The sequence below is a fragment of the Gorilla gorilla genome, chromosome 11, assembly GCF_029281585.2.
Source record: "Gorilla gorilla gorilla isolate KB3781 chromosome 11, NHGRI_mGorGor1-v2.1_pri, whole genome shotgun sequence".
NCBI classification, from domain to species: domain Eukaryota; kingdom Metazoa; phylum Chordata; class Mammalia; order Primates; family Hominidae; genus Gorilla; species Gorilla gorilla.
Window position 1 is genome coordinate 104,029,131 of NC_073235.2, and position 26,712 is coordinate 104,055,842.

At 38.6% G+C, this 26,712-nt stretch overlaps 1 protein-coding gene across 1 annotated transcript in view; it reads right to left on the minus strand.

Moving 5' to 3' along the window:
• TRAK2 (trafficking kinesin protein 2) overlaps positions 1–26,712 on the minus strand; it is a 74,501-nt gene that overhangs the window by 38,911 nt on the left and 8,878 nt on the right. Inside the window, exon 2 of the mRNA XM_004033048.2 lies at positions 4,311–4,600. Coding sequence (XP_004033096.1) covers positions 4,311–4,401 — 91 coding nt within the window. The 5' untranslated portion in view covers positions 4,402–4,600. The remainder of the gene's footprint in view (positions 1–4,310; positions 4,601–26,712) is intronic.

Sequence of the window (26,712 nt, forward strand, 5' to 3'; positions counted from 1 at the left end):
CATCTTTCAAAAAAGGTGAAATAGGCCAGGTGTGGTAGCTCACTCCTGTAATCCCAGCACTTTGGGAGGTCAAGGTGAAAGGACTGCTTGAGCCCAGGAGTTCAAGACCAGCTTGGCAACATAGTGAAACCCTGACTCTACATTGAAAAAAAAAAAAAAAAAAGGAAGAAGAAAAAATTAGCTGGGTTTGCGCATGCCTGTGGTCCAAGCTACTCAGGAGGCTGAGATGGGAGGATCACTTGAGCCCAAGAGGTTCAGGCTGCAGTGAGCCATGATCGTGTCACTGTACTCCAGCCTGGGGAACAGAATGAGACCCTTTCTCAAAAAAAAAGTAATTTTATTTTTCACACAAGCAGAAAACTATGGCTATTCATTGCCAGCTAACCCATATCCCAGGAAATGTTAAAGTTAAACAGGCAAAAAGGATATGGAATGGGAACTTCATTCAACAAAAGAAATAATAGAATGCTAAATCTGTGGGTAATACATAAGCCTTTTATTTTCATAATTTATTTAATTCATAATTAGCAATTTAAAGCAAAGGTAATAATGTATTATGTATATAACATATGTAGATGTAAAAGGCATAGTAATAATAATATGTAGAATGGTAGGGGGAAATGGAAGAATACTGTTTTAAGAGTGTCACTTTATTAAATATAATGTTATTTGAAGATGGGCTTTGATAAGTTAAAGGTATGTATTGCAACCTGGAGCAAGCACTGAGAAAAATAAGAGGTATAGCTAATATGTCAACAGTAGAATTAAAATAAAAAAAGTTTAAAAAAAGAAAATGAGAAAAAAACGGAAGATGGAACAAATAGAAAAAGAAAATAGGAGTACAGTAGACTCAACTAAAGTGATAATTACATTAAAATTAAATGGTCCAAATACTGCAAATAGAAAGTACAGATGATCAGACTGGATTTTCTTTTTAGAAAAGACCCCATTATAAGTTATCTGTGGAGATGCCCTTTAAATGTAAAGATTCAGATGAGTTTAAAAAGTAAAAACATGAAAAATAAGATGATACCAATTCCACACAAACTTTTTCCAAACACAGAGGAAGGCATACTTCACAACTCGTTTTACAAGGCCAGTATTACCTCAATATCAAAATAAAGTGAAGACATTGCAAAAAAGAAAACAGAAAAAAGAAAAAAGTACAAACCAATAACCCTTAGTAATGGGACTAGGAAGGACACAGACACACACACACATATACACACACTCCCTAACAAAACACTAGTAAATATAACATGTCATATATAAAAAAGATAATACGTCATAACCAAGTAGTTTTTTCCAGGAATGCAAGTCTGGTTTAAAACTCAAAACTAAACCAACAGAATTCACCACACTAATAGACAAAGGAAGAAAAACCATATGAACATTTCAACAGAGGCAAAATAGGTATTTGACAAAATTCATGCTAAAAACTTCTCATCCAATTTGGAAGAGAAGGATATCTTCTCAATTTAATATAGGGTATTCTCAAGAGACTTAATGGTCAAATACTGTAACTTTTCTCCGCAGATTGGAAATACGTCAAGGATGTTTGCTCTTATCATTTTTATTCAACAATATACTGAGATCATGTCTCATTCAATAAGGCAAGAAAAATAAATAAAAGGCATCCAGATTGAAAAGGTATATGTAAAATTGTCTCCATTTGCAGACATTATGGTGTATGTAGAAAACTAAGAAATCTACCAAAAAGTTACTAAAACTAGCAAGTTAAGTGAAGTTGCAGAATATATGGTCAACATTAAAAAAATCAATTTCATTTCTATATAGTAGTAACACACAGTAGGAAAATGAAATTAAATAAACAGTGCCATTTAAAAAAATACTTAAGACTAAATTTAACAAAATATGTGCAAGAGTTATACAATAAAAACTATCAAATACTGGTAAGAGAAATTAAAGAGGACCTAAGTAAATGGAGATATATATCAAGTTTATGGATTAGGAGACTCACTATTCTTAAATTATCAATTCTCTACAGAGTCTATGTAATTCCATTCAAAATTCCAGCATTCTTTTTTGGGAGAAAATGACAAGCTGGTTATTATTATTAGGGACAGGGTCTCTCATTCTGTTATTCAGGCTGGAGTGCAATGGCACAATCATAGCTCACTGCAGCCTTAATCTCCTGGGCTCAAGTTATCCTCCTGCCTCAGCTTCCCTAGTAGCTGGGACTACAGGTGCATGCCACCACGCCCAGCTGTTTTTATTTTTTGTAGAGATGGGGTCTCATTATGTTGCCCAGGCTGGTCTTGAACTCCTCGGCTCAAGTGTTGACAACCAGATTATACAATTTATATACAAATGTGAAAAATCTTAAATGGCCAAAATAATTTTTGAAAAAGAGTAAAGTTGGAGAATTTATATTATCTGATTTCAAGATTTACTATAGAATTACAGCAAATAAGACAATGTGGTATTTCTGTAAAGATAGACTTAGGGATTAAAGGAACAGGATAGAGTTCAGAAACAGAACCATACACATATGACAATGAAATTATCAAGGTATTTCAATAAGGGTAAAGAGACCATTTTTAACAAATGGTAAAGAAACAATGAAATATCCAATTGGAAAGCAAAAAACAAAAACTTGGACCCTAACCTAATTCCATGCTCAAAAAAGTACACTACTGACTTAAAAGTAGAAGTAAAAACTATAAAACTTTTTCTTTTATGTGCAGATTTCTTAGAAACGACACAAAAATATGAATTATAGTAGCAAAAACTGATAACTCCATCAAAATTTAAAACCGCTCTTCAAAAGACACCAGTAAGAAGATGAAGAGGCAAGCCAAAGTCTGGGACAAAATACAGTCCATTTACCTAACAAAGGACTTACATCTAGAACATGTAAATAACACTTACAATTCAACACTTACATTTCAATAGTAAGATAAATTTTTAATGGGCAAATGATTTGAATAAACAACTCAAAATAAAATCTAGATATGGTCAGTAAGCACATGAAAAGGTGCTCAACATCATGAGTCATCAGGAAAATATAAATTAAAATCACAGAGATACCAGTACACACCTACTAGAATGGCTAAACTCAAAACCACTGACATTACCAAGTGCTGATGTACAGTAGAGGTCAGCAAACGACAGCCCACAGGCCAACTTCAGCTTGCTTCCCCGCCTGTTTTTGTAAATCAAGTTTTATTGAAAAACAGTCACATTCATTTTTTCATGTACTGTCCAAGGCTGCTTTTCTGCTACAATAGCAGAGATGAGTAAGTTCCAGCTTAGCAATAAAAAGAAACAACTTCTGATACTTATCACAAGCGGATAAATCTCAAAAACATTTTGCTGTACAAAAGAAGGCAGACACAAAAGACACATTCAATTTATATGAAATTCTAGAACAAGCAAATTTAATTTAAAGTGGCAGAAAGCAGATTAGTGGTTGTTTGGAACTGGAGGTGAGGGGTGGGGAGATCTCTGTACAAGGGAACTTTCTGTGGGATAATAAAAACTTCTCTAACTTGTTTGTACTGGTGGTTACATTGAATGCGTATTTTTGTCAAAACTCAAACTGTATACTTAAAATGAGTGTATTTTATTGTATCTTCATAAACATACCTCCAATGATGATAAATTAAAACAAACTTTGGGTTTTGATGGGTTTCAGAATTCAGAATTTTTCAGATTGTTAGAAAAGTGGCACTGTACATTAACTGTATGTTATATAACATCCCCAACTGGTTTTGCAGCAGCACCTCATATTTAAATATATAAATACATCTTCAGCAAATATGAGTATTCAAACTAAATGAGTTAAGTCTAGAAACAGCCAAAGTCTGGTTTGGTGGGCAAATGAGTTTTTGAATAAAAGTGTAGAAAAAAACTTTGACTGCTCAGAGTTTTTTGATTTAGTCTTACAGATAAGGTGTTATGGGCCTGTATGTATGTTTGTTATATGCTGTACGCCCCAAGAGTCTTGTGTGCCAGGCATTGTTGTTAGGTACCTGCAGGGTATACAAACACAGGTAACTCTGTCCTTGCCCTGTGGAGATCAGATGGATATGATGCAGCTACTAGTCACTGGGGGTTCACAGGGTACAGGGGAGTCTGACATAGACAAGAAATAACATGAAAGGCAGATTCTGTTAATGCGTCAGGAGACACAGGGGATGGAGAGATTAATTCAGTTTTTCCCTGAGGAGGTCAGACTAGAAAGGGAGGCTTGGGTTTCATCATGATAGGTCATATATGCTGGACTGAGGCATTTGCATTTTCTCCTGTAAGCGATAGCACTTCAATATTTATTAAACTGTACTTACCAGTGATGCTCTCCGAGTCTCTGTGATTGCTATTCATGAGGTTTTCTTCACCTGTTGGTGATGTAAAAATTGCATTCTGGGATTGACTCATGCAGGATCCTTTCTTGCTTTGGTTGAGAAGGACAGCTTTGGTATGAATCAGAGTAAAGGAAATCCATCAAGCCATTCAATAATGAAATGGATTTGGTCACATGGATATTTTCTTTTAGACAGATTTTCTCTGATGAGTCAAATGACATCCGTAGCAATGAGCACTCTCATGTGATTATCATACTTTGGACAGTCATGACCTAAAACAAAAACATCAAGTGACTAGAACTCAGCATGCTCTTTAACAACAGGAATCTAATTAATCAAAATGTCCATCATGAAAAATGTTTTTCTAATGATACATACAACATGGATAAATCTCATAATTATGCTGGAAGAAAGAAGTCAGACAAAAAAAGAGTACATAGTTTATGACTTCATTTACATAAAATTCTAGAAAATGTCCACTTATCTACAGTGACAGAAAGCAGATCAGTGGCTGCCTGGAGTTAAGGGAGGAATTACTAAGGGGCAGGAGAAAAGTTTTTGGAATGATGAATATGTTTATTATTTTGACTGTGGTGATGGTTTTACAAATGCGTATCAAAAGTGGTTAAATTGTGCACTTGAAATGTGTAATTTGATGCATGTTAATTATATTTAAATAAAGGTGTTTAATTTTTAAAAAGATAACTGTTTAAAGTAATACACTAATAATATATTGTAGAGTCTATAACGTATGTAGAAGTAGAATGTTTTGCAGTAGCATGAAGGCCAGAAGGGGGGAAATGGGCATATACTGTTGTAAGGCTTTTATATTACACATGAAACAGTAACATATGGCTTGAAGATAGACTGTGATAAGTTAAAGAAGTATACCATAAACCTGAAACCAACCAATTAAAAAACTCAAGAATTACAGATAATAAACCAATGAAGAAGACGAAATGGAATAATACAAAACAGGGTTTTTTAATCTTGGAAAATTAACATTTTGGGCCAGTTATTGCTTCGTCATGTGCATTGTAGGATCTTTTACCCACTAAGTGCCAGCAGAATCGCTTCCCCAGATCCTCTCCAGTTTTATCCAAAATGTCTCCAGACATTGTCAGATGTCCCCTGGGGGGGGGCAAAATTCATCCCTGGTTGAGAACCACTGATTAAACAGATGCTCAACTTCACTCACAATTAAAACAAAAATATAAACAAAAAAAAAGTTCACCCACTAGATTAGCAAACATTAGTTTTATTATATTCTTTGCTGGAGATGGTGTGGAGAAAGAAGCACTCTTATACCCTGTTGATAAAAGTGCAAATTGGGGCTGGGCACGGTGACTCACGCCTGTAATCTCAGCACCTTGGGAGGCTGAGGTGGGCCGATCACTTGAGGTAAGGGGTTCCAGACCAGCCTAGCCAACATGGTGAAACCCTGTCTCTACTACGAATACAAAAATTAGGTGGGTGTGGTGGCAGGTGCCTGTAATCCCAGCTACTTGGGAGGCTGAAGCAGGAGAATCACTTGAGCCTGGGAGGCAGAGGTTGCAGTGAGCTGAGATTGCGCCAACTGTACTCCAGCCTGGGTGACAGAGCAAGACTCTGTCTCAAAAAAAAAAAAAAAAGGTGCAAATTGGAACAAGCTTTCAGAAGGCTATTTGGCAATGTCTATCAAACTTTTAAATGCACACATGCTGTAACTTAACAGTTCTACCACCAGGTATTTACACAATGGATATACTCACGAAGTGTGCCAAGATGTAGGGATAAGGATGCCCATACGGTATTGGTTTGGGGAAAAAAAAAAAAAAGCACATACCACACAACTGGAACTAAATGTCTATAAATAAATGGTTTAATAACAGTGGAACATGCAAAGGAATACAATGTACTAAATATATGTGCATACTTAAAAAAATCAGGAACTGTCATCAGTAAAACTGTTCAATTCTACTTATTTGATTTATATCAAGACAGTCTCTGCTTGGCAACTTGTGGCTTCTACTTATAGTTAACTCATTCTCATGCCTGCTCTTCACAGGCATCATAAATATTCAATGTTTTACAAGAGAGTTACCCTCAAGAAGCAGAAAGGAACAAAGTAAATAAAGGAAACTGAAAATGGTTACTGAGGCAGAAGAATAGAGAAGCACTTTGAGCAAATCCTAGGGAGGAGAGTTTCAGAGATAGAATGTGAACAGAATTAAACGTTATACAAAAGTCAAAGGGAAAATTCGGTTTATTTAAAAAGGGGTAAGGGACCATAAAATCAATGATAACTTTCCAGAAACCAGTTCAGCCAAGAGATTGGATCCAAAGACAAGCTGCAAGGTGTCGGTAAGTGAGATGCTAAGAGTGGAGTTTAGTGAGTACAGACCACGATTTCCTAACACCTAGACTTTCAGATCTCCACAGACTGGTAAAATTTCAAACACTTCTGTGGTTATTGGCATGGGGTTTCCATTTCTTACCAGTTTCTATTACTTTGTAAATGATAAAACATTTTACTAAAAGAAAAAGAGACATAATAAATAGCAGTCCTTCCCAAAAAAGGAGTTTGTAATTTTATGTTGGAATAACAACAGCAACAACACCACCACCACCACACACACACACACACACACACACACATATGAGACAGAGTCTTGCTCTGCTGCTCTGTCACCCAGGCTGGTGTGCAGTGGTGCAATCATAGCTCACTATAGCCTTGAACTCCTGGCCTCAAGTGATCCTCCTGCCTCAACTCCCAAAGCTCTGAGATTACAGGCATGAGCCACTGCACCCAGCCCTAATTTTTCTATATTTGAACTCAGAAAATTTTAATAAATACTTTGATTCTGGTACTGATACATGCTGAATAAATGTGAGTGAACCCTAAAAACATGCTAAGTGGAAGAAGCAGCCACATGATTCCATTTATATAAAATATCCAAAATAGGCAAATCCATAGTGACAAAGCCAATTAGTAGTTATCAGGAACTAGGGAGAGGGGAGAATAGGGAGTGACTGCTTAATGCGTATGGGGATTCCTTTTAGGATGATGAAAATTTGATCAATTACAGCTGGTTCGATGGCAGTGGGTTATCAGAACTTATTAACATTAGTGTCATTAAAGTTGGTATATAGTCCCTCACTGCTAAATTTGGCTTAAAAATAAAATTTTTTTTTAAAATTTGATGAATTAGTGGTGATGGTGGCACAACACTGTAAATACACTATAATAAATTTCACTGAATTATACACTTTAAGGTGGTTAAAATGGCAAATTTTACATGTCTTTTACTGAAACTAAGTACTGTACTATATAATACAAAGTATATAATACACAATTTTAAAAGTGATAGGGAAATGCTTAGATCAATAGTCATTTATTCCAAGTGTATTTTAAATAAAATCAGTCTTGGTAAAGAAAAAAAAGATTATATTTTATATACATAACTATTTTCTTGAAATATGTTTGCCAGTATAGTAATCTGTGTTAGCCAGTGCAACATGAAGTAAAACTCTAATATATTAATTCAGATACTTTAATTTTAATTCCAGTTGTCAAAAATTCATTTTTCATATTCCAGGAAAAGTCCATTGTATGCAACTGAATTCTTTTCCACATATCGTATTGTCCAGAATTGTCATCCCTAAACCAGTCACTATAAAGGAAATAGAATTATAATGAATCAAACCAATAAAGAGTCACACCTTGAACTTGGAAGGAAGAAGAAAGCAATCTTCCCTGAAGTACACAATCACTGGCTACCTGAGCAAAATCTGAACTAGGGCCTCTGCCAACCAAGAAGGGGGAAGTGATCATTTTTAGGTAGGGAACCAAATATCACCTGCTATGTAAGTCCTTATGTCACATATAATTTTTATCAAGGTCTTTTAAATGCTAACACTCCAAAGACCTAGATTTATAGTTTAGGAATCAAGTGATACATTTTAAAAAAACAGGATGGCAATGGAAATCTAAGAATAAATGTGCTAGTGTATAACCGGCTATCTAGTGAATGATCAGCAAATCATGCACTAGTTTGTAACTGTGCACTAGTTTATAACTATGCGCTAGTGTATAACAGGCTATCTAGTGCATGGTCAGCAAATCTGGCCCACAGCCAAATTTGGCTTGCCACCTGTTTTGTTTGTTTTCATTTTTTTTGTTTTTGAGACGGAGTCTCACTCTTTCGCCCAGGCTGGAGTGCAGTGGCACAATCTCGGCTCACTGGAAGCTCTGACTCCCGGGTTCACGCCATTCTCCTGCCTCAGCCTCCCGAGTAGCTGGGACTACAGGCACCCGCCACCTCGCCTGCTAATTTTTTTTGTATTTTTTTTAGTACAGACGGGGTTTCACTGTGTTAGCCAGGATAGTCTCGATCTCCTGACCTCGTGATCTGCCCGCCTCGGCCTCCCAAAGTGCTGGGATTACAGGCGTGAGCCACCGCGCCCGGCCTGCCACCTGTTTTTGTACAACCTGTGAGTTAAGAATGATTTTTATACTTTCAAATGGCTGGAAGGCAAAGAATATTATGTAACATGTGACAATTATGAAATTCAATTTCCAGTGTCCACAAAGGAAGTTTTACTGGAATACAGCCACACTTACTTAAGTATTGTCAATTGGTTGCTTTCATGCTACAACAGCAGAGCTTAGTAATTTTAAGGACTTCATAGTCCACAGAGCCTAGAATACTATGTCTCTTTACAGAAAAAGTTGACCAACACCTGTTCTACAGTAGAAAAATAGTTCAGTCATAAAATAACCACCTACCTAAATCAAAGATTTCCTAGATTAACTTCTTAAACAGGGTTTCCTTCCACATTTACATACTTGTAATTAGATCACTATTTCCACAGAATTTAGGTAAACAACAGACTTCTACTTTCTACATCCGTAAGTGCATTTAAATGTTATTTTCAATTTCTAAGAAAGCATTTATTTTTATTTTTATTTTTTGAGATGGAGTTTCGCTCTTGCTGCCCAGGTTGGAGTGCAATGGTGCGATCTCGGCTCACTGCAACCTCTGCCCCCCAGGTTCAAGCAATTCTCCTACCTCAGCCTCCCAAGTAGCTCGCATTACAGCTCCTGCCACCACGCCTGGCTAATTTTTTTATTTTTAGTAGAGATGGGGTTTCACCATGTTGGCCAAGTTGGTCTCAAACTCCTGACCTCAGGTGATCCACCCGCCTCGACCTCCCAAAGTGCTGGGATTACAGGCATGAGCCACCGTGCCCCACTCCAGAAAGCATTGCTTTTTTTTTTTTTTAAAGTAATAAGTTATATACTTGTTTGTGAAGAGAGAAAAAGAGAGAGATAGTGAGGAGGGAAGGATGAAAAGGAACAGGATAAAAGCAAAGTATCTCTCATACTGGTCCACACTGATTCTCAAACAGAGCTGCGGTTCTTTTAATCATATCTGAATCAAAGACCACTGTGAAAATCTAATGATAATTTTGAGAACTATGCCCAACACTCTGTTACACACTAGCTGATTTGATTATACATTTACCATTTATTTTAGTTCCTATTTTTGTTTTTATATATATCACATAGGAACACAAAAATTTTATATGTTTTGCCTAAGGACTCTACATCTTTGTTCTACAGCAGGGGTCCCCAACTCCTGTGCCATAGAACTGTACCCATCTGTGGCCTGTCAGGAACCAGGCTGCATGGCAGGAGGTGGGTGAGTGAAGCTTCATCTGCATTTACAGCCGCTCCCCATCACTCGCATTACTGCCTGAGCTCTGCCCCCTGTCAGATCAGCGGCGGCATAAGATTCTCATAGGAGCTCGAAACTTACTGTGAACTGCGCATGCGAGGGATCTAGGTTGCCCACTCCTTATGAGAATCTAATGCCTGATGATTTGTCACTGTCTCCCACCACCTCCAGAAGGGACCGTCTACTTGCTGGAAAATAAGCTTAGGGCTCCCACTGATTCCACATTATGGTGAGTTGTGTAATTATTTCATTACATATTACAGTGTAATAATAATAGCAATAAAGTGCACAATAAATGTAAAGCGCTTGAATCATCCCCAAACCACCCTCCTCATCTCCACTGGTCCATGGAAAAACTGTCTTCCACGAAACCAGTCCCTGATGGCAGAAAGGCTGGGGACCTCTGTTCTAGAAAACTGCTCTTTAAATTAACTTTGGAGGTTTTGTTAATGGTTTAGTCTTAATTCTTGCATACCAGAATAGAGAAAACCAAGTTGAACTAAGAACTAAGTCCATCTAAAGAATCATGCCAGAAAAATGCTGACTTTCAGGGCAATTCAGGAACCTGTTCAGCCTGCAGACTGTGCACCAAGTCCAGGGTGATCTGGCAATGGTATGCTCTTCCTGGGGACTTTTTAGATCTAAATAAGCCCTTTGGACATGCCCTGTCTAAATCTGAGCTCCTCAGAAAGATCAGTTTGGAGTAGCAGTACTGAACATAGTACCATGGATGTGGCCTGACATTAGACAAGTCTGAATTGTAACCTTATTTACTGCTTTTCTGACCTTAGGCCCATTATTTAACATTTTTGAGTCTCATTCCTCATTTTCAAGATGGGGATATTAATAACTACCCTTTATAAGGGTCAGACATGAGAACTAAATAAAAATGTCAAATTCCTAGTTTGGTACCCAACATACAGTAGACACTCAAATGCGCACTCCTGTCGGCTTCCCCCTAGCTCTCAGGCCTGATAAAAAGATGATGTCTTCTGTCTAATATTTCTTTTTTATTAAGTTCTAGGGTACATGTGCACAATGTGCAGGTTTGTTACATATGTATATATGTGCCATGTTGGTGTGCTGCACCCATTAACACATCATTTACATTAGGTATTTCTCCTAATGCTATCCCTCCCCCCTCCCCCCACCCCACAACAGGCCCTGGTGTGTGATATTCCCCACTGTGTCCAAGTGTTCTCATTGTTCAATTCCTAACTATGAGTGAGAACATGTGGTGTTTGGTTTTCTGTCCTTGCGATAGTTTGCTCACAATGATGGTTTCCAGCTTCATCCATGTCCCCACAAAGGACATGAACGCATCCTTTTTTACGGCTGCATAGTATTCCATAGTGTATATGTGCCACATTTTCTTAATCCAGTCTATCAATGATAGACATTTGGGTTGGTTACAAGTCTTTGCTATTGTGAATAGTGCCGCAATAAACATACATGTGCATGTGTCTGTATAGCAGCATGATTTATAATCCTTTGGGTATATACCCAGTAATGGGACGGCTGGGTCAAATGGTATTTCTAGTTCTAGATCCTTGAGGAATCACCACACTGTCTTCCACAATGGTTGAACTAGTTTACACTCCCACCAACAGTGTAAAAGTATTCCTATTTCTCCACATCCTCTCCAGCCACCTGTTGTTTCCTGACTTTTTAATGACTGCCATTCTACCTGGTGTGAGATGGTATCTCATTGTGCTTTGCATTTCTCTGATGGTCAGTGATGATGAGCATTTTTTCATGTGTCTGTTGGCTGCATAAATGTCTTCTTTTGAGAAGTGTCTGTTCGTATCCTCTGCCCACTTTTTGATGGGGTTGTTTGATTTTTTCTTGTAAATTTGTTTAAGTTCTTTGTAGATTCTGGATATTAGCCCTTTGTCAGATGGGTAGATTGCAAAAACTTTCTCCCATTTTGTAGGTTGCCTGTTCACTCTGATGGTAGGTTCTTTTGCTGTGCAGAAGCTGTTTAGTTTAATGAGATCCCATTTGTCTATTTTGGCTTTTATTGCCATTGCTTTTGGTGTTTTAGACATGAAGTCCTTGCCCATGCCTATGTCCTGAATGGAATTACCTAGGTTTTCTTCTAGGGTTTTTATGGCTTTAGGTCTAACATTTTAAGTCTTTAATCCATCTTGAATTAATTTTTGTATAAGGTGTAAGGAAGGGATCCAACTTCAGCTTTCTACATATGGCTAGCCAGTTTTCCCAGCACCATTTATTAAACAGGGAATCCTTTGCCCATTTCTTGTTTTTGTCAGGTTTGTCAAAGATCAGATGGTTGTAGATGTGTGGTATTATTTTTCAGGGCTCTGTTCTGTTCCATTGGTCTATATCTCTGTTTTGGTATCAATACCATGCTGTTTTGGTTACTGTAGCTTTGTAATATAGTTTGAAGTCAGGTAGCATGATGCCTCCAGCTTTATTATTTTGGCTTAGGATTGTCTTGGCAATGCAGGCTCTTTTTTGGTTACATATGAACTTTAAAGTAGTTTTTTCCAATTCTGTGAAGAAAGTCATTGGTAGCTTGATGGGGATGGCACTGAATCTATAAATTACCTTGGGCAGTATGGCCATTTTCACAATGTTGATTCTTCCTATCCATGAGCATGGAATGTTCTTCCATTTGTTTGTGTCCTCTTTTATTTCGTTGAGCAGTGGTTTGTAGTTCTCCTTGAAGAGGTCCTTCACATCCCTTGTAAGTTGGATTCCTAGGTATTTTATTCTCTTTGAAGCAATTGTGAATGGGAGTTCACTCATGATTTGGCTCTCTGTTTGTCTGTTATTGGTGTATAGGAATGCTTGTGATTTTTGCACATTGATTTTGTATCCTGAGACTTTGCTGAAGTTGCTTATCAGCTTAAGGAGATTTTGGGCTGAGACAATGGGGTCTTCTAAATATATAATCATGTCATCTCCAAACAGGGACAGTTTGACTTCTTCTTTTCCTAATTGAATACCCTTTATTTCTTTCTCTTGCCTGACTGCCCTAGCCAGAACTTCCAACACTATGTTGAATAGGAGTGGTGAGAGAGGGCATCCCTGTCTTGTGCCAGTTTCCCTTTGTGGGTAACGCAAACTTTCTCTCTGGCTGCCCTTAACATTTTTTCCTTCATTTCAACTTTGGTGAATCTGACAATTATGTGTCTTGGAGTTGCTCTTCTCGAGGAGTAACTTTGTGGCATTCTCTGTATTTCCTGAATTTGAATGTTGGCCTGCCTTGCTAGGTTGGGGAAGTTCTCCTGGATAATATCCTGAAGAGTGTTTTCCAACTTGGTTCCATTCTCCCTGTCACTTTCAGGTACACCAATCACACGTAGATTTGGTCTTTTCACATAGTCCCATATGCCTTGGAGGCTTTGTTCATTTCTTTTTACTCTTTTTTCTCTAAACTTCTCTTCTCACTTAATTTCATTCATTTGATCTTCAATGAGTGATACCCTTTCTTCCACTTGATCGAATTGGCTACTGAAGCTTGCGCATGCATCACATAGTTCTTGTGCCATGGTTTTCAGCTCCCTCAGGTCATTTGAGGTCTTCTCTATGCTGTTTATTCTAGTTAGCTATTTGTCTAATCTTTTTTCAAGGTTTTTAGCTTCTTTGCAATGGGTTCAAACATCTTCCTTTAGCTTGGAGAAGTTTGTTATTACTGTCAACTTGTCAAAGTCAATCTCCATCCAGCTTTGTTCTGTTGCTGGCGAGGAGATGCGTTCCTTTGGAAGAGAAGATTTTTGGAATTTTCAGCTTTTTTGCTCAGGTTTCTCCCTATCTTTGCGGTTTTATCTACCTTTGGTCTTTGATCATGATGGGGTTTTGGTGTGGATGACCTTTATGTTTGTTAGTTTTCCTTCTAACAGTCAGGAGCCTCAGCTGCAGGTCTGTTGGAGTTTGCTGGAGCTGACGCTGTTTGCCTGGGTGTCACCAGTGGGGGCTGCAGAACAGCAAATATTGCAGAACAGCCAATGTTGCTGCCTGATCCTTCCTCTGGAAGCTTTGTCTCAGAGGGGTACCTGGCTGTATGAGGTGTCAGTCAGCCCCTACTGGGAGGTGTCTCCCAGTTAGGCTACTCAGGGGTCAGGGACCCACTTGAGGAGGCAGTCTGTCTGTTCTCAGATCTCAAACTCCGTGCTGGGAGAACCACTATTCTCTTCAAAGCTGTCAGACAGGGATGTTTAAGTCTGCAGAAGTTTCTGCTGCCTTTTGTTCAGCTATGCCCTGCTCCCAGAGGTGGAGTCTACAGAGGCAGGCAGGCCTGCTTGAGCTGTGGTGGGCTCCACTCAGTTTGAGCTTCCTGGCTTCTTAGTTTACCTACTCAAGCTTCAGCAATGGCGGACGCCCCTCCCCCAGGCTCGCTGCCACCTTACAGTTCGATCTTGGACTGCTGTGCTAGCAGTGAGCAAGGCTCCGTGGGCGTCGGACCCTCTGAGCCAGGCATGGGATATAATGTCCTGGTGTGCCCTTTGCTAAGACTGTTGGAAAAGCGCAGTACTAGGGTGGGAGTGTCCCGATTTTCCAGGTACCGTCTGTCATGGCTTCCCTTGGCTAGGAAAGGGAATTCTTTGACCCTTTGCGCTTCCCAGGTGAGGCGATGCCCTGCCCTGCTTTGGCTCACCCTCCGCGGGCTGCACCCACTGTCCAACAAGCCCCAGTGAGATGAACCTGGTACCTCAGTTGGAAATGCAGAAATCACCTGTCTTCTGCGTCACTCATGCTGGGAACTGTAGACTGGTGCTGTTCCTATTTGGCCATCTTGGAACCCCTCCCTGTCTAGTATTTCTTAAATTTCTGGCTCAACAGCCAACTGTGTACCCAGAATGACTACCACGTTTAAGTATGGAGTAGATGTGGTCTGAAGATTACCTCTGAGTAATCTTCACATAGAAGGACATAAGGACAAAGAAACTGTGCTCCTGCTAATAAAGTTTCAAGTGCCATAGAGCTGGGATTATCAAGAGTGATGATTCCTAAAGCTCATTCCTTCATGGGTCTGAGGAAGGTTTGCTAATAACAAAAAAGTCTTAACTATACTTAGCATCTTTCTCCATAGCAGTGTGGCTATACATTTCCTATTGCTACTATAACAAATTACCACAAACTTAGTGGCTTAAAACAACACCGATTTATGATCTTACAGTTCTGGAGGTCAGAAAAATGAAAAGTTTCAATGGACCAAAACCAAGGTGTTAGAAGAGTTATGCCCCCTCCCTCTGGAGGCTCCAGGGAAAAATCATTCCCTTGTCTTTCCTAGCTTTTAGAGTTGTATTACTTGGCTCAGGGTTTCTTCCACCATCTTCTATGCCAGCTGTGTAGCATCTTCAAGTTTCTCTCTGCTTCTACTGTTACACTGTCTTCTTCTGCTGTCAAGTCTCCTTTGCCTCACTCCTATAAGGACACCTGTGATTACATTTAAGGTCAAACTGGATAATCCAGCATAATCTTCCGTCTCAAGATCCTTAATGTAGCCATGTCTGCAAAGTCCTTTTGGCATATAAGGTAATATTCACAGGATCCAGGGGATCAAGAACTGCATATCTTTGAGGGCCAGTATTCAGCCTACCTCAGTGGTTAAGAATGTGGATTCTGGAACTAGAGTGCCTAAATTTGAACTCCAGCCCCACCACTTACTGGTTAGGTGATCTTGGACAAATTACTTGACCTCATTTTTTCATCTGTTAAGTGGGCCTAATAACAGGATCTACTTTATGGGGATTAAGTGAATTATGACAGGATAATAGTAGCAGCTACCTCAGAGGGTTATTGGGAAATAACATGAGTTAATACATGTAAAGGTCTTAGAATAATGTCTTAGAATATAGTAAATGCTATGCAAGTACTGGTTATTATTAGTATTTCTATCACCAAAGTACTATTTTATAATTATTATTATTGTTATTGTACCTTACACAATGTTGGGCACAATCTACGGCCTACTCTCAATTGCTTGATAGCATCTTCTTTCAACCTAAGAAAGAATTTACTTCCTGCCTTCTGATGAGTGACGTTAGCTTAGTGTGATTAATCATTCTCTTCCTGTCTCTTGGATGCATGAATAAACCAAAAGCTTACACAGAGTCCTAAATGCAGTAGAAACTAAACTTTGGCAAACACAAATGACACATTTTCAGTGCCTTTCCTAGTCTGGGCACATGTATTCTGTGCACTTTTTTCAGGGCCATCTACTTTCTTTGCCGGATCTTTATTCAACCTTTTTAGGAACAACTTCACTGCTTTTCTTTATAAAACAACCAATCAGGCATGTATTATTTAACAAGAAGCCAGCCTTTGTAATCCATGCACATTAAGAAGAAGAAAATAAAGCAAAATAATCAAGTAACTTATTTTAAGAAGGATGAGACTTAAAAAGAACAACGAAAACATGTCATTGACATAAATATTGCTGGCAGGACACAACATGGCTAATGACTTAGATAGTTTAGCCCAGCGACGGAACTAATTGGTCAACAGTGAATGCCTAAATATAGGCCCTGTGCCTAAAAAATATCTTGCTACTTCCTTAAAACAGGATACTCTGGCCAAAACAGCCTTATTGAGAAGGCTAAAACAACTCTGGGAAAGTTCACCTCTGCTGGGCGTAGAGCCTGGGATTGCAAAAAATGTAATTATTTAGTGAAACATTTACACTGGAAATATATTCAAAATTTTTATTTTATAAGCAATACTTTGGGGATTAATTTAAAACACATGTGGGCTGCTGAAATGCACGCAGGAACAGTGCCAATCACCAATTCAGCAATAGCTTTCTTAGGCAGTGGCAACCTAATCCAGACAAAAGATAAGCTAATTTAAAAAATGATAATTTACCATGTCCTTATATAAAATAATATATTTTTGACAAAGACAGAGACTCACTAATTTTAATGTATCTGGCTACACTACAGATAAAGTTTACCAAAAAACCACAGTAATTTACAAACCAGATATTAACCCACTTAAAGACTCTATCATGGCTTCAGTGCTAAGAGCTGAAAAAAAGGCAGGAGGAGCATCACCAGCAAAACCCAGCCCGGACAGTAAACAGCAGACCTCAGGAAGGCAGAGGCCACATATCACTATCCAGCTGCACCGATGCCGCGGGAAAGCTACACTGGCTACACTCAGCACAGCTGTTCTATTAGCAATTGTAAAGTTGACCCTGAGGAAATAGGATTTGTGACCAGCAAATATTTTGTCCCTCTTTTTAATTGCCATTTGACTTAAAGATAAGTAGGGTGTTGAGAATATGAAATACATGGAGGTTGCTCTACTTACAAACAGGCTGAATTCCAAAAGGCTGTTCAATCCATTCGTTTAAACGTCCAAAACCATGTGTGAGATTTAGGTTTATGGGGTCAGTATTTCCTCCTAGTTGAATATTTTGGGCATTTTAAAAACTGCCCTGTTTGTTTATAATGAATATCTGCTGAGGCAGGCAACCCCTCCCTGACACAATCTTCACTAACAGGAAAAGGGCGGTAACCTCTGGCAGCTAAGGAATCCCTATCAGAGCTTCACCTGCAGATTAGAAAAGGCCTTGAACCCATGGTGTCAACCACGGTTTTTGATAAGTTTCCACAGCAGCACTTTAATTCACCATGCTTAAAGTTCTTGAACTCCTAACCTTCACCTTTGACTGAACAGGCATTCCACTTTAACAACAATCCTCTGCCAAAACCATTTCAGTCAGTCACATTTCTTCACCTCTGGCTGATTGTCAGCTGCATGGGTACATCTTTTGTCACACATCATGGGACTGCCCTTCATAATCATTCTTTTTTTTTTGAGACCAAGTCTTGCTCTTTTGCCCAGGCCGGACTGCAGTGGCGCTATCTCGGCTCACTGCAACCTCCGCCTCCCGGGTTCACGCCATTCTCCTGCCTCAGCCTCCTGAGTAGCTGGGACTACAGGCGTCCGCCACCGCGCCCGGCTAATTTTTTGTATTTTTAGTAGAGACGGGGTTTCACCGTGTTAGCCAGGATGGTCTTGATCTCCTGACCTCGTGATCCGCCCACCTCAGCCTCCCAAAGTGCTGGGATTACAGGTGTGAGCCACTGCGCCCAGCCCATAATCATTCTTATCATCCAATGATATATCTAAATCGGTGTTTCTCACTATCAAATTTTTACACAATTTCTACTTTTGTGCCCAGTAATCTATCACTAGCACTGCTTTCAGGGACAAAAATGGGATTTGTAATACAGAATACCTCAAAACTATGCACATATAAAACAAACATGCTATAAATAATAATAATGGCCGAGTTAAAATATTCATCTGTTGGTGATCAGCACAGCTAAATCCCTTGCTCTGGAGTATACTTTCTCCCTATCCATAAAGTTCATAAGTTTCAAGTTTTAAGCAGAAGAGTTTCAAAGGATTTATAAGACCATGTAAAGACTTTCTGTCCTATAGATTTATACCTTAAAATCATGATATTTTTGGATTATAGAATAAAAGAACACCAAACTCTTAAAGAAATTGCATAAGCAACTGAATAAGCAATATCAACATGTTTTCAAACTATACTTCTGGACAGGATTTCTATCTTTTGCTTGATGTCCCAGAGTGACAGTATCAAAGGAGATAGGAGATACATAAAAATGCTTAATACAGCATTAGCTAATATTTATACATCCCTAGTTTTATGCTTTGTCCCATCATCCATTTGTTTTCAAATTCACTGTTTCTATAAAAGGTCATGATTGGCTTAGAAATCTGAATAACAAAGCAAATTATTATTTGCCAGTCAAAAATAATTTAGTGACGGTCATATGTAGTTTAGTCAAAGGAAATAAGATAGCTCAAAAATACTAAACCTCAAACAGGTAGACTTCAGTCTCACATTCATAAGGCATTCTTGATTTCTTTCTTTTTTTTTTTAATTTGAGACAGGGTCTTACTCTGTTGCCCAGGTTGGAGTGCAGTGGCATGATCTCCACTCACTGCAACCTTCGCCTCCTGGGCTCAAGCGATCCTCCCACCTCAGCCTCCCAAGTAGCCTGGACTACAGGCACCTGCCACCATGCCCAGTTAATTTTTGTATGTCTTTGTAGAGATGGGGTTATACCATGTTGTCCAGGCTGATCTTGAACTCCTGAACTCAAGTGATCTGCCTGCCTTGGCCTCCCAAAGTGCTGGGTTTACAGGCAAGAGCTACCATGCCTGGCCTTGATTTATTTCTTTAAAAGAAAGAGCAACTTGACATAAACTCTACCTGAAATTCTGTAGTCTCTTAAGTGAGCAATATCTTCTCTCTGCCATTTGGCATAAAAGCTACCCAAGGCTATATAATAATATTCACATCTAACATTGCAAAAGCCTTTTCAAGATAGGTTTTCTTATAACTTTTCAACAATGGAGACTGAGTTTAGTATGCATTATTTAAATATTTGAAAGTTAGATTAATGGAGAAATTAAGTGTTAATAAAAGGGTTATTATTACCAAATCACACCTAACAAAGTACACATTTTATTATCTTAACAGCTGACAACAGTGCTTCTTTTAGGAAAGAAATACTTTTTGTTTGGGAAAAGACTTGGAAAAGTCTCTTAAGGTAGAAGGTAAGGCCTCATAGCATCAAAAAGAAGGCTAAACTGCTCTGCAAGAGACAGGGAAATAACTGTTTTTTCTTTCTCCTAAAAGGGAGAGGGAAGAGAGAGAGGTCTCATGGTGATGGCAGGAGCTCAGAGAGAACACCAGGAATCTGCAGAAATCATAGGGAGGGTTTTGGCTTCCCCATATGAAACCTTCACATGCAATTGAAGGTTTACAGCAACTATTTCACTCTTGAAGGGTCTGGACACTCAGCTGACACTTGGGTTAGACATATTAAAATATTACTTCACAAGGGCAGTTGCTGTCAATTTATATTCCAGGATATTAATAAAATATCATAGTTACCATATTTTTTATTTTTCAACAGAAAATTATGTCCTTTTGACTAAAGTAACGATTAAAAAAGGAAAAAAAACAAGTATAGGTCTTCAAAAATGAGGAATGCAGAGTAAATGGCATCATAGAATTCATGGATTTCCTGTTCTCTTAACCAAAAATGGGGGAATACATCTCAAGCAGAGGCATTTTATACAATAGAATCTGTGGGTACTAAAATATGTACTGTACTTCTAGAAACAAATAAATCCTTCCTGAACAAGTCAGAAAGAATTTTCTTTCAATGATGACTGGCAAAATTTAGGCACTAGTTTCAATAAAAAGACACCATTGGCCGAAAACCTGGAAATACTTCACAGAAGATTAGAAACAGACTGAATAGATGGCAATTGTGCTAACAGATTTAAGAATATTTCTGTATAATCTGCTCTTCAGAATTTATCCTCAAATCAAATAGCTAGGAAGACCCCTTGAAACGGCACTTTCACATAGCAGTAAGGAAAATACAAATTTTAAAAACAGCAACAAGTCAAGAAGAGGTAGAAAACCTATGTCCTCATTTCTCTTTGTCCTCTCTAACAATAAAACACAAATTTGCTTTTGGTGGCTTAAGATGACTCTAAATCCTTCAGTTATTTAAAAATTATAGTCCTTAAGGCCTTCAGAAGCAGAAGTCCCCATATGATCAGTGTCAAAAGGAAAACTATAGGCAATATAGCTCTTCAAGTCAACGAAGTAATCAGTGGCACCAGGACATGCAATCTTATATGACCAGAACAGAGGGTAACTTAAAATGGCGGCGAGTGATGGTCAGGATGGAGGAGTATTATAAACACATATAATTCTAGATTTATTCTAGAATTATCTGCATATTAAAGACATACCTATTTTAGTAATGTAATTCTACTAGGCGAGAGACTTTCTAATTACAGTATGTTTAGACACAAGACTCATTGTTTTTCAAAACCAGTTGTCACAGACAACTCAAGGGCTTTGAAGATAAGGTTACTTTTTGAGGGAGAATTAACATGCAATAAACGCCTTTGGTTTGCCCATGAACTTCAGGGCAAATAAGAACAGGTAAATTTTTTGAGATATGGCTACCGGCTATCTGCAATCCAGGAGGTTATTAGATTCAGAGCTTGAAGGCTGTATTAAATAGGAGGCTGTGGAAATCTGAGAACTCTTCCTCTACCTGCCTTTAATGGCTATTCTCCCCAGTTCTTCAGGATTCTCTCATGGGCCCTCTCTCTCTCCTTCTCTCCTCTGGAATCTCATCTACTTCAAAGGCCTCAATTTCCAACTACACTATAGTTACTCTCCAAGTCTCTATCTTCAACCCAAATTGGCATTTTGTGACTTTATACTGGAAGTCTCAGTATCAATTTATAATCATTACCATAAATCCACCACATTCTAAACTGAACTCATTTTTCCTTCTCCCATTAAATATTTTTCTTTTTCTGCTTCACTAACTAGTTATCACCAATTCACCTGATCAGCAGAGCCAAAAATCTAGGAGTCATCCTTCCTTTCCTAAATACCTGCTTTCTATATAGTCACCAGTTCTGTCAATTTATTCTTCAAGCCTATTGCTATGGCCCTAGTTTAATCCTTCTCTGTCCGTGGCTATAGTTTCCTACTGTGTCCTCCAGTCTTAACCCTCTCTACTCTGAGCTGATGTGGCTCTTAGAACGTATACTGCTATTCTGCACACCCTCCCTACTCTCAGCATACCGGTCCTCATGCTTCAAATGTCCTCTACCTCTAAATGTACACACAAACCTAGCAACTTGGTTTTTCATGCAGACTTTCTTATAAGGGAAAAATATACTAACTCTATGGGGACCCAAATATGTGTTCTTATAAGGGAAAAATTTACTAACTCTATGCGGACCCAAATATGTAGTCCACTTGGCAGTTGTACTGTATATCAAGATCACACATCCTGGCTTATTTATTATTCTTTAATGTGTTTGATTAGTGTATCATTTTCTCAGGGCCTTATCAACTCAGTACAGTGAGAAAACTTCAGTTTCCAGACCTACACAATTGAAGAGGAGACACCACTACCCTGTGAAACTTTTCCTGAGCAAAAGGAACTAGCTCTTTGACACTGAAAGCAAAAATTCGTGCCTTTACTGAACAATAAAACAAATGAAACTAGCACTCAGAAGGTTTTGAAGACCAGCTAATGATGGTAAACAATTTATGATAAAGACACAAGGGCCTTCTGTGTTTCAAATGAAATGCATATGATAAAGAAATATGTTCTCAATTCTGTTGCAAATCAGTCTTTCCTAATAATAATAGTTAGCTGATTGAGTACTTACTAGGTGCCAGGCATCATGTTAAATGCTTTCTGTGTATGATCACCTCCTTTAATCCTCACAATTCCATGAGGTGAATGTTATTACTGTCATCATTTTACAGACAAGAAAATTAAGGCTTAGAGGTTAATTACTTGTCCATATTAAGAGCCAGGAATAAAAACCAACTATGTTTTTCCAAAGCTGAGGCCTCTATCCTCTGAGCTTTACTAGCAAGGGACTGGAGTGTGAGGATAGTAGTGTGTGTGTAGTTTGCAAAAGCCTCAGATAATTCTACTACAATCCTATGTCTCTACTCCACTTTTTAAAAACACATAGTGGTTACTGAATATAGAAGAAGAAGAAAAAAAACAAGTAATCTGCTCCCCCCAACCATTTGTTCTTGAGCAATTTATATTTGCTTTTAGAAATGACTTATCTGGTTCCAGAGTTGGGTGTATTTACAGTGAGGCAGAATAATCTGTGTGTGTGTTGTATGTACATCACACAATTCTTAATGAGACGACTCCAAATCTGACTTTGGTTCTGTTTTTAAGTGGGTAATTCTACAATATCAAGAAAATAATACAGATGTATTACCATAAATTGGGAAGCATTGTTACTTGTTTTGACCTGCTAAAAGTAGTAAATGGAACATAGATAAAAAATAAATCTCTATTCCAATAGATTAAGTCTACCTCTATCTTAGTATCTGGCAAATGACAGGCATTCAATAAATATCTGTTAAATGAATGAATCAGGCTGTAGTCAAATTACATCCTTGTAGTCTATAGTAGGGAGGAAAATGAACTGCATAAGAATATGAGACTGTTAGAACATGTGGAAAAGGAAAGCTTTCTTAGCCTAATTTACAAAAGTCTACATAGGTCTCTCATGGGTTTCAGTAAAGTAGGTGTACGTGCAGGGCTATACCAAGTAAGCTCATCAGTTACTTTGAAGGTGCAAACATTCCCTAGAGATGGGATTGACAACATGGTGGCAAAAATACCACAAAATCTTTAATACTTTTTTTTTTTTTGGTTTTCCATAGTTTTCTTATTTTAAAAAACATTGATGGTAAGATGTTTTCCTCCTGAAGTTAATACATGATAACGAGGAAAGTCCAATAAACTGCCATGGGAGGAAAAGAAAAGTCCTTAGGCCAGACAGAAAATAATTTGATGACTCAGGATCATTACTAAGAAGAGCAATTACTGTATTATAATATAATGACTACAGTGATATCCTCCAGGATTATAAACTTTTAAAGAGCTTTTTCTGGGTGGTGTAGCCAAGATGGCAAAATAGAAAATAACCTGCTCATTTTCAACCCAAATGTCCAACAATGATAGACTGGATTAAGAAAATGTGGCACATATACACCATGGAATACTATGCAGCCATAAAAATGATGAGTTCATGTCCTTTGTAGGGACACGGATGAAACTGGAAATCATCATTCTCAGTAAACTATCACAAGGACAAAAAACCAAACACCGCATGTTCTCACTCATAGATGGGAATTGAACAATGAGAACACATGGACACAGGAAGGGGAACATCACACTCTGGGAACTGTGGTGGGGTGGGGGAGGGGGGAGGGATAGCATTAGGAGATATACCTAATGCTAAATGACAAGTTAATGGGTGCAGCACACCAGCATGGCACATGTATACATATGTAACTAACCTGCACATTATGCACATGTACCCTAAAACTTAAAGTATTAAAAAAAAAAAAAGTGCCTCTTAAAGAAGAAAAAAAATAACCCGCTCATATGTGACCCCAACAAGTCTGCACCCATCCATAGTTAAAGAGCTCTTTCTCCCTACACTAAATAACCCCAAATTGCTATTTTTTTTAAGATTTTAAGCCCATTTCTAATTTTGTTTCCTCCATCACTGTGACGCTATCAACTATTACACTTTACTGTTGCTAGCTTGCCTCTCCCCTTTCTAACTTGCTGTTGGCTGAGAAACCAGATAAGCAGGTTATCAGAACACCCATAAGGTGTCTGTTTGACTGAACTCCAGGACCTGTTTTTCTGCCCTTGGCTGATTTCCCAAATACCTCTTTCTTTCATCCCTCCAGCACCAGGGATTTAGCTGGCTTTCTCCTCCTCCTTTGGCACTGTCAGCAAATGCTTTTCTCACCTGGTATTCTTTTACCTAGCCTAGCTATGAACATGAACACACTCTGTCCTTTCTTAACTGTCTCCCTAGAAAAGACAGCTCTTCCTCTATTCTTTTGTGAGAATTTTACTGTTAATTGCTAGGGGAAATATAAAGTGGATTATAAATATGGAAAAAAGGTTTAGGAAATCTTAACATCCCTCACTGTAATTTTTGCTTTTAACCCATTTATGCCTACTGTTCCATTATTGGAATGCTAAGCTTGTGGGAGTCATATCCTACTGCTCAAGGTCATCGCCAAAGTCTGATTTTTCACACAAAAAAATTTGCAACCTCTGGCATAAATGGGTTAATCAGTGTTTATTGATTCCCTTTCTTGGATGATCCCAGAAGATGGCTGCCCACTAGTCATTTTTCCCTCACTACACTGCAAGTTCCTCAAAGGAAGGGACCTTATTTTTGTTATGTCCAAAACCTAACAGCAACTAACACACAGTAGTCTTGCGAAATACATGCCTACTACCTAGAAGCTTAATCATTAAAAATATCAATACACTGAGTTACAGAAGTAATTTAATGAACAAAGTTGATATTAATACATTTTCAATACAACATCAACTAAATGAATTGCCTTGAAAAACACAGTTAAGCTAAGATTGAATATTCTAAAGAAAAACACTTATGTGCTTTATGAAAAAATCTGCATAAAAGAGTTTGGTGTTAAAAGGGTGCTTTATCATTTTTATAGCAACGACACACTATACACTTTTCTGTAATAACTAAAAAGAACTAGTTGTCAGTCTCATAGGAAAGCCAAAACTGAACATTCATTTGGCTCATTGCTTAGTTTTATCACAATTTCCACTAAGAGCATTTGCAGCTGATCATGAATGCATTTAAAATAAGCCCCACATCAAATGAGAAATGGTCAGATATCCTCTTTTAAAAACTCACAATTGCTAATAAAAGCTTCATTTGTAGTCTTTCAATTTTGTAACTAAAAATAAAACAAAGGCAAATTCAGTGGTTTGGCCTAGTACTTGCTGACAAAGTTAAGAATGGTTGAAATGTTTTTTTAGTTGTTAAATTACATGCTTTGGGAACAGTAGTAGCATCTCAGAGGCATTTTAGTTGGTTTCTAGTCTCTTCCTCCTCCTCCTTTCTTCCTCCAGACAGTGTGCTCTTTCTTTTTTTTTTTTTTTACTTTTCTCCCCCGAGACAGAGTCTTGCTCTGTCGACCAGGCAGGAGTGCAGAGGCACGATCTTGGCTCACTGCAACCTCCGTCTCCCGGGTTTAAGCGATTCTCCTGCCTCAGCCTTCAGAGTAGCTGGGATTACAGGTGTGCTCCACCACGCCCAGCTAATTTTTGTATTTTTAGTAGAGATGGGGTTTCACCACATGTTGGCCAGGCTGGTCTCGAACTCCTGACCTCGTGATCCACCCACCTGGGCCTCCCAAAGTGCTGGGATTACAGGCGTGAGCCACCGTGCCCGGCCGATGGTGTGCTCTTTCTAAACCAACAAACTTCCTTTTGTTTCAGCTTACACCACTGGCCTGAATAACCCCAAAGAGAGGTAGGTGCCCATAGTGGAAAGCGATAGGAGCAGAGAGCAGGCTGGGCGTGGTGGCTCACGCCTGTAATCCCAGCACTTTGGGAGGCTGAGGCGGGCAGATCACGAGGTCAGGAGATCGAGACCATCCTGGCTAACACGGTGAAACCCTGTCTCTACTAAAAATACAAAAAATTAGCTGGGCAAGGTGGTGGGCGCCTGTAGTCCCAGCTACTCGGGAGGCTGAGGCAGGAGAATGGCGTGAACCCAGGGGGCGGAGCCTGCAGTGAGCCAAGTTCGCACCACTGCACTCCAGCCTGGGCGACAGCAAGACCCCATCTCAAAAAAAAAAGAAAAGGGCAGAGAGCAGAGATTTGATGCTTGGACCCCAAACATGATTTACTTTACAAAAATGATGAATTTTTGAGCAATCAATTTTCTAAATTGACTTGCATTTTAAATATAAAGAGGCAGTTAACTTCTCCTGAAAAGGTCACAACACCATGTGGAATAGGGATGCTGCAAATTCAGTCATCAACTGTGGGCCTCACTCCACAGGCACGCCCCCCATTATCCTCTTAAACATCCTTTCTTTTCTGAGACAAATCCATACCACATCTTTTCTCACTTATCTCTGACCCTCTATCTGTTCTCCATTTCTCTTATTCTCATTCCTCCCACTGATAAATCCACGTAATCTATAGCTAGCTTTTGCTCCAAACTGAGAATTATGGACAAACATAATCTCAGTTATGCACTCGCACACTTGT